This window comes from Thermobia domestica, chromosome 9 (genome assembly GCF_964235325.1).
Source record: "Thermobia domestica chromosome 9, izTheDome1.hap1.1, whole genome shotgun sequence".
Lineage (NCBI taxonomy): Eukaryota > Metazoa > Arthropoda > Insecta > Zygentoma > Lepismatidae > Thermobia > Thermobia domestica.
This window is the reverse complement of record NC_137462.1, coordinates 131,287,361-131,296,838: the sequence shown is the minus strand read 5'-3', so window position 1 is coordinate 131,296,838 and position 9,478 is coordinate 131,287,361. Positions and strand designations below refer to the sequence as shown.

Here is a 9,478-nt window from a genome sequence, read left to right as displayed (position 1 = left end):
TCTAGATTGTTTTGACCACTGCTTCCTACATCTTGAAGCATTGGTAACTTCAGAAGGTTTCCCGCGGTAATGACTTCCAATACACTGGGAGTGAAAAATAGTACAAAGTACAAAAATACTAATAACCCACATTGAGCACCATCAAACAGATCTCTCTAGTGTAACTTCGTAGTGGTCCCGCATGGAGATGAAGAGAGATTTTCCCCCAGACCTTCTCCTGAATCCATTACTGCCCCGAAATGTTTGTAAACCTATGTATGCAATGCAGCTTCAACACAACCACTCAAAGAAAATAATAAATACTGCCTTCCAAGTTATAGGCAAAAGGTGTAAATTTTAGAGAGCAAGCAAAGGCCATTGATGAACGGCCAGGCTTTGACCAATTTGAAAACATGAAGACAGTGACGTACGCAGGATTTCATCAGTAGGAGGTCAACTTCCAAGTTAATATGATTTCAGGTGTCTGGATTCATATTTTAATACAATAAAAGTTTATGTTTTGTAATATAGTGCTTTAGGAGGTGGGTTAATACCTGGAAACCCTCTACCTTGCGTACTTCACTGCATAGATATGGCTTTGACAACCTTCCAGAGATGGAGTTACTGCTTACTGTGATTCCCACTACTTTTACTTTTTAAAAAATTCCTTAGATCTAGGAGCATTTTGAGTATCTCCCTTTTCGTCTCGTAGCTGCCACTGAGTAAAAAAGTACTAACGAATTAGAAAAAAAAAACTCAAAAATAATTATACTTAAAGGAATAGTTAAATAATATAAAAATAATTTTCAGGTCATTTATGCTTTTACTTTTTCATATTATTTTGTACAAAAATTTTGAAAAACTATGTTTGTATATGTATTTTTTTTTTATGTAAAAGGAACTTCATTTGGTACGCAGCACACCAACAACTCCCATTAAAACTGGAAATAAAAAAAAAAACTTTATTTGCAAGTTAAATAAAAGAAAAAACAAATTTAAAATTACACAAGTAAACATTATAGAATACTGTACATTTTATATGGAGTTTAATGTTTTCGTTTTTCTTATGATTTTTCATTACTAAGATAGCTAGTACTACTTTTTAAAAAAAAAAAAAAAATCATATAATATTACGCCTAAATTATTATTTTTTAAAAACAATGAATTGCGTATCATTTAATTTTCAAAGTATTTTTTATTACTACGAGTGTTTCAAATAGTTAATAATAATTCGTTCATTTTATTAACATTATTTTGCTCATTTATATATATAAAAAAAAGATGTGTTCAATTATTGTCTTACATGCAAATGTCTACATAACATGAATCGACAAACTGCAAAAAGAAGAAGAAGAAGAAGAAGAAGAAAGAACGAAAAAAAACATGAAAAATAAATATAAAATACGTAATTAATTAGAACAAGGATTAACAAACGTTATGTAAATAGTAAATTCTAATACATTCGGAGCTCTTCGAGGCTTAGGTGTTACATAAGGATGTAAAACATGAGAGCTCGATACAATTCCCAATGGGAATCATATTATCTAAAGTTTCCTTCTTACTAAAATAGAACTAGTAGTAGTGTCTCGTGTACAGCACATGAAGGAATTTGCTTTTGAATGGCTTTGATATTTTCTCAATTAATATTGAAACAGGAAGGGGCCATATACTTCTACCACTTCCGGTTTTAGTGGAGAGATACGGAGATCGGAGATGGAATAATATATTTTTGGGATGCTTAATTGATTGCTGAATATCACTTCTCGTTATTTAATATCATGTTCGTTTTACTCTACAGCAATCAACCGTAAAACCGGAAATAATTGATGTCTACTACATCCGCTGGAGATGTCTACTACATCTCAGCAACGAAATCGATTCGTAATTTTTTTACCTCTACATTCCGACCACTTTTTATATATAGATTTTTTGTCTCCCTGACGTAGAAACCAGTCGATGGTCAGACAAGGTTAAATATATAATGCAGATTTTGGTCATTCAAGCTTCATAGAAATAAGCTTAAGCTAATAATCAAATAAATATATTATAGCATCGTAAATGTACTAAATACAGAGTACTGATATTAGAATCATAAATAATAGTTCTTCCAATCAATCTGATTGTCTTAATACATATTCCTTTCAGCATATTATTTTACATTTTGTTTCATTTCAGTGCCACATACATTTTTTTCTCACTAACGGAAGAATTCTTAATAGAATTATTTATGTTTATTCATAAATTTAAGTGAAGTATAAACTGAATATAGGTAGAAAAGTTGGTACTACTTGTAGTCAAAGTCGTGCTCAGGAAAGTGTATATTAGAGATTAATACTACGAAAGTCCTGAAGAACAAAGGTACACTACGAAATCCTCAAGTTTACATTGATTATATGTCATTTCAATTTCTTTTGACAAGGAGTCCTGCTTTTCTCGTACAAGAATTGCGGTCTTGGTGTATTATATTTCTATAGTGTCAGTTAATTTTAGAAAGTTTGGTTTCTCAGAAACTTCTTTATATATTTATTATGTCTGTTTGTGTGTACGTTCAGCAGACAAGAATTTTAAAGAGCTATTTAATGAATCACCGCCAATTTTGTTCAGAATGAAGAGAGGCAAAAGTTAGGAATCGGATTGGATGACAGATGTGATAAATGCAGTTGATCTCAACTTAATGGACAATAAAAAATCAATTTACCGTGTATTCCTATGGTGTTAATAAGGATAACATCCTTACCTGTTAAAATACCGGCAGGATTTTTATGATTAGTATAATGTACACGGTGCAAAATACTAATTTCTCCATGCCATTCAACGCTAAAATGAAACTATGTGACTTTCTTTTCTGTAAGTCTAAGGAGTTTTTCTATTTTCAAGTATTTTATTCGCATTTACCAAACTTTAAGAGCAGATCAAGGACGAGGGAAATGCACAAATTCAAACTTAAATTTTATGTGACACTGGTACTTATTAGACCTACATATAACAATAATATTACACTATCGATATTAAGTCAGTATCGATATTATATGAAATTTCTTCTTCCAAATCTATTACTGCAAAATTAATGTTCCTAATTCGTACAACTTTAAAAGAGAGATATATACATACATATATAAAGGCAGATATGAAGGAAAAAGCCATCACCAATGGAAAAATTCTACTAGTGGCTACATCACACACGTTTTTGGTGTATAAGATCCTAGGTTCTATTCCCGGTGGAAGAATATTAAAATTTGAACGCATTATTCGGTTCTGATTTCATCTTAAGCGATAGGCCTATGTCTCACGTAGCCTAGTTGCTCAAAATAGACGCTAAACTTCAAGAAACAACATGAAAACGGAAAATCTTGACAAGTTAGTACTTCTTGAACTGTATTTCAATACTTTCGATCTGTTTATTTCTGAATATAGTTTATTCCAATACCTAATTTGAGTATTCACGTCTCTGAATGAAGTATGTAAATTACTTGGGAGTTAATTTTGTAGTTATCTGTGGAAATATGGAAGCTTCCTGTGAAATAGTCATTCATTGTTTTCTTTCGTTTATGTTTTCAGGTGTGTACTTTGAACAGAAAACTTTTAAAGTTTTCATAGGATTAAAACTATTCTACTTTACAAATGTATAATATTTTTGAATGGAAAACAATTGACAATTTAAAATGCTTGTTAAAAGACTTGTTTAACACTAAAACCTGATACAGGCATATGTAATAACGACATTGGTTCTTTCAATATTAGTAATTTATGCAAGTATATCTTAGTATCTAAAGTAAATGTTACTTTGCCTAAATATAATACTTACTTAATAAGTTTCTTCTAGTAACCGCCATAAGTACCGTATCCACCAAACCCAGTACTGGCTCCACCATAATATCCTCCTTCTCCACCACCAAAGCCTCCATGGTGATGATGATGATGGGTCTTATGAACAAAGTAGGGCACGGGTTTAGGAACAGGTACTGGATGAGGAACTGGTACTGCGTGTGGGATTGGAACAGGTACTGGCTTATGAACGGGGATATGAACTGGAGTTGGAACAGGTTTGGGAACAGGATGAGGTACAGGATAAGGAATTACCTTCTCTACTGGATACGGAACTGGTTTATCAACAGGAACTGGGTAAGGTTTCGGAATATGTACTGGATATCGTCTCACAACCTGTACAGGAACAGGTTCATAAACAGGAACGTGTTTGACAACTTCATAAGGAACAGGTTTAGGAACTGGAACCGGTATTTTTTTGGTGATAATGTGAACTGGAGTGTGATGTCCATGTCCATATCCTTCATATGCTCCTATTTCATTGCCTCCATAACCACCATACTCCTCTGCTAAACTTAATGTTGTTTGGGTAACTAATATTATTATCTATAACAAAATAATGTTATATTTGATATTAGTCTTCAAAATACTCAGTACTTACTATAAATAATTATATTCAAATAAAATAATTAGTTTCAATTAAATGCTAATTTATTGAACACTAGCAGAATGCTGGTTCTTCGCAAGGGAAGAATGAAGTTCATAGAAAGTATTTTTAAGTGTAGACCCTATCTGATTTTCAAGTTGATAAAAGTGTGATTTCACAAAAGCCTAAGCTAGTTGTCCCTTAAATAATAATAATAATAAAACTTTTATTTAACAGGACCGAGTGAAATCATTTACGCAAACTTCAAACCGATGGATTCACCCAAGTAATGCAAATCATTACACAAAATCTTCAGAAACATAAAATCGAAACTTAAAATATTATAACCTGTATATCCTTTTAGAAGCAGAAGTTTTGAAAATTAGTCAACACTACTTCGCTTATTTTTTTATGATGAGCTTATATTCCGAGTTTCGTCTCTCAAATTTGAGATACCATATTTTTAACAAACAATTTGAGTCCATTTATCCTCCAACTTCATTAGGATGCGTATTTCAAACAAAGTGGAAATATACAAACTCTGCTCAACCCGAATGCTATGTTCAGCATTTTCTCCGCATTGCCTTGCGCACAAAATAATCAAGATGTCATGTACCGGTACCCTTCAAGTATTCTGTTAGTCCATGTGTACGCGAGGCTAACAGTGCAGTAAGTTCATGTATAACATTTTTTAGTAGAGATAGAAGTACTACTGGAACTCTTCTATTAGAAAGATATTGCTAGCACATGACTAGTTTTGTAAACATTGGTTTGGAATTTGCGTGGATCTTTTTTTTGTAGTGACCTTATAAATGTGTTTTTATTTATAGAATAAATGGATTCTCAAAACGAACAGAAATTTTTAGGGGGATGTTTATTTATATTCGGAGGAAAAGGATCCGAAAAGCCGAACCCAGCTAAGTGGTTAGGAAGATGTTTATATGCGAAGCGTGCTTATAGACGAGTAAATACGGGTATGTTGAATACGTCTATCTGTTATATCTGTAGGTATGTATCACTCTGCAGAACAATTGAGGGGGGGGGGTGAGCGCAACAGTGGTCTAACCCATATTTTTTAAAAATGGAGAAAAATCAAGTTAAAGTTAAACACATGTGCTTTTTGTACAATATACCTAAAGCAACTACAAGTGGTTGAATGTGTCATACATTGTACATATATATATTGTAATAAAGACCACATGTGTTTAAGTTTAAGTTGATTTTTTCTCCATTTTTAAAAATGTGGGTTACACCACTGTTGCGCTGACCCCCTCAATTCTTGTTTACTGTTACAAACATAGAGTATTCAGTTATTTGATTGATTAAGTCTTTATTATAAGCATTAACAAATGGTTCAACGTCATGTTAAAACTTCACTCTCTTCTACTTCGATTTTTTCTTAAGCAATTTCTCACGATTCTTTTGTGGAAAATTATCAACAAATTTCGACTTCATACACAAAATATATACGTGGCATGAATATTTATCTCATTTTCGCTTTATATCCTTTATATTGTTTTATTTAAAAAGGTTAATTGCTTTCTTATCAAAACTTAAACAATGAACTGTGGTCATCATAATATCTCACTTGAAGTGAGTAATTTCTTTTCTTCAATGCCCACAAATGTTTAGTTTTAATTATAGTTACAGGTTTAGAGCTTATTTCGATCATGTTACTAAAATTGCCTTGTTTAGAATTTGTTTTTATGTATTTAACTAAATTCAATAGTTACAGTACATACTTCAACCAATATGGCACCAACGAACTAAATTCCCTGATTTTATCTGATAATTATCAAAACTAAATAATACTAATACATATTTGTTATGGCAATGGATGAATTGTTTATAACCACATATAAAATAATTTCACATCAAAATAAAATTTATAAAGAACATAAAATGTTTTCCGGTATAAAATTGCTTTTAAAATTGATAAAGAACTTAGTTGGTCATCCAGGCACCATGTTCCTTCAACCATCCCGAAGTTACTAATAATTTGCAAAATAAGTACATAACTAAGGTTATCATAAGGTTCCTGAAGTACTTATTATCAATTTTAATAATTTATGTACTTGCATTTAATGGGGATTTTGCAGTTTTTGAAAGTAACAATTAATTATAATAAATATGCGGCCGCATATAAAAAAGGAAAAACCACTTTGACTATGTTCATGAAGAATGTTTTGAATCCAGTTTGGATAAATATAAATTCTTGGAAGTCATGGCTAATACCGGTAAATTTGGGAGTGGTAGCAACATTATCTACAGATTTTACTTTGTTGCTCAAAATCATTAAAGACCCGAAAGATATTGTTGTCAAGCTGTCCGATGTTTATTTTGGAACAAATATGATGGCTATAGATAATCTATGTATTCTTAGATGTGCTTATAAGGAAGAAATAATGTCCGTATTGTTATTGTAATATTCTTATTAACGGGAAATTGTATGTTTAAACCTATAATGCATATACCAAAGTTATAATATGGATCACTATAAATATGTGATAGAATATATGATCCATACTCAAAATATTTTGGGAGTATTGAAAACTCGATATTTCTGCACAGAGTCATGCGCTACCATTTGTAAAATGTTAGGTTTGAATAGCTACGCAAGAAGTTTCAAATACTCATATAAAATCAAAATCTAATTATAACTCCATGTAATATTTAAAATGTGAGTCTGATGTTTTAAGTCCAGATTCTAATGTTGCAACTGCTCTTTCTTTTTAAACAAGAGAAAAGTGACCCAACAAAGCAAATTCTATGCATACTTTGAATTCAAATCTATTTTCTTTCCTTAAATCGTACTTCAAACTTCGAACATTTTCCCAAGTCACAATTAACTAGTAGCATCAAGATGTGACACTATCTATTTTTAAATATAATTTCAATATTTATTTTATCTGAACTTTTCTCTGAGGCAACCAACTGAATGAGCCTCACATAGAATCTGACGTCCAAGACTGCATATCTAACTGGTCTAACCTAGTTGGTTTAAGCCCTCCTGAAATAACGGGCAGAAGTTCGCAATCAATTTGGGACAAGCCAATCATCAAATTACATCAATCAGTGTTATTACAAGAAGCAGACAGTCAAGAGGATAAGGCTAGACTTCTCGCCTCCTCATCCTTAAGGTGCTTGGCTACAGGCATTACCTTCACACACCCTAGAACTGCACCTTCCAAACGAAAGTTTTCGTATTGCAGTTGCACTTCGCCTAGGAGTAGACATCTGTGAATCACACAACTGCTCTAAATGTGGTGCATCAGTCAAGCAGAATGGTCTACACGGTCTGTCTTGTATAAGTAGCTCCGGAAGACATGTGAGGCATTCGAACGTGAATGACATTATCTGGAGAGCACTCACATCGGCGGAAGTTCCATCTGTCCGTGAACCTGTGGGGTGTAACAGATCTGATGGCAAAAGACCAGATGGCATGACGCTGGTACCATGGAAGAGGGGAAGGATTCTTCTCTGGGATTTCACATGCTCTGACACTTTCGCGTCATCTAATTTGACTCTTTCTTCATCTCGAGAAGGAGCTATTGCAGCCCGCAGAGAATGCGAGAAAAGAAGAAAATATAAAGATCTGCTCAATAGATACATCTTCGTGCCCGTAGCCATTGAATCGAGCGGCATTTGGGGTCTCGAAGGGCTCAATTTCATCAAAGAAGTAGGCCAACGTATAGCACACCTTACTGGTGACAAGCGGGCTTCTACTTTTCTGATACAACGTATCAGCATAGCAGTTCAGCGAGGAAATGTGGCTTCCATTTTAGGTACATTACCTCCTGGAAAATCATTAGAAGAAGTTTTTCTTTCATAATTAACTGTTCAGAATTTGCTGTTTATCAGTCTGTAAAAAAAAAAAAATGTCAAATATGTTCCAATTTATATGTAAAAAAAATATTCTATTTAAATTGTAATTTCTATGAAAAAAAAAATTCAATATTATTACCTAACAACAAGTTGACCCAAAGCAAATCTCATATAACTTGCAGCTCTGTACGCTAAAAGTGAACACTTTGCTATTGAACCACAATTCTTTCTTCAAACGCTTCAGAAGTTCTAGTAAGTTATAAGGACAATAAGCATGCACACTGGATCAAGGGTAGCAAATACTCTTAACATTTTGCTAATTCATAAAAATTCAAGTGAAAGTACGTATTTAAAACTGCAAAATAGTTTCTTTCCTGATTGATACAGATATATATATTTGTTTCCTGCCCCACCAGAATTCATAGGTCTGCACATGCTTATGTGAAGGTTCAATTATAGCAAAGCCATTATTAATTCCTACTGAGAACTCGAGTGTCCAGGGTGGATTCTTCATTGAGATTCAAAACACCATTATTTACCGTCTCTGTATATAGGTACACATAAATAATCCAAGTAGATAAGAGACCAGAATCAAGGACATTTCTTTTCCATACAGTAACTTAAATAAGTTTTGAAGCACTGTTCACAAGCTATCCCAAATCACTGCATACACTGAGAATACATTACATTAAAAGTAAAATGAACGGCTGGTTAGCCAAGGATTTTTGAAGTCTTAAAATATTAAACTATAAAATCCTTATTAACAAAGGTTAATATCAATACATTTGGATTTACTTACCAATAGATTCATACTTCTGAATTCTGTAAATGCTCAAACAACACTTATGCGGTTTTGAGAAAAATGTATTCTTTATATAGAAAATTATACTATAATCATATACCACTTTACTAAACCTTTCGCCAAATTTATTGAATTAATATCAATCACAGAAAGACCTTTCCCGCATGAATGGTGACAGCTCGAACTGTTACCCTTAAAAGTAAAGAAGAAAAGAAAATAAAAATATGGAATATCGTGCAGCGTATTCTTTTCAATGGGAAAGGCAAAAGGAATGATTTCCAGTTAGTTTCCGATGAAAGGTTTGAGATAGAGTTTCCGTGAATTATGTAATATAATACCAATAATCACGACTTATTTCTATCAGTCTTTATAATTACAAGTTTGCAACAGAATCTATTTTTGAACGGATTTAATTATTTAGTAGTACAATACAACAAGCTTTACCAACACTGTTGTATTGC

At 32.6% G+C, this 9,478-nt stretch overlaps 1 protein-coding gene across 1 annotated transcript; it reads right to left on the bottom strand.

Annotated features, from left to right (window-relative positions):
- Positions 1–784: 784 nt before the first annotated feature.
- Positions 785–9,118, bottom strand: LOC145695028 (uncharacterized). The gene is made up of 3 exons (XM_081771857.1): positions 9,015–9,118; positions 3,785–4,350; positions 785–920 (listed from the first exon to the last, which is right to left on the bottom strand). Exons 1-2 carry the CDS (start codon positions 9,024–9,026, stop codon positions 3,799–3,801), a joined length of 564 nt encoding a protein of 187 aa, XP_081627983.1. The 5' UTR covers positions 9,027–9,118; the 3' UTR covers positions 785–920; positions 3,785–3,798.
- Between the last annotated feature and the right edge of the window lie 360 nt (positions 9,119–9,478).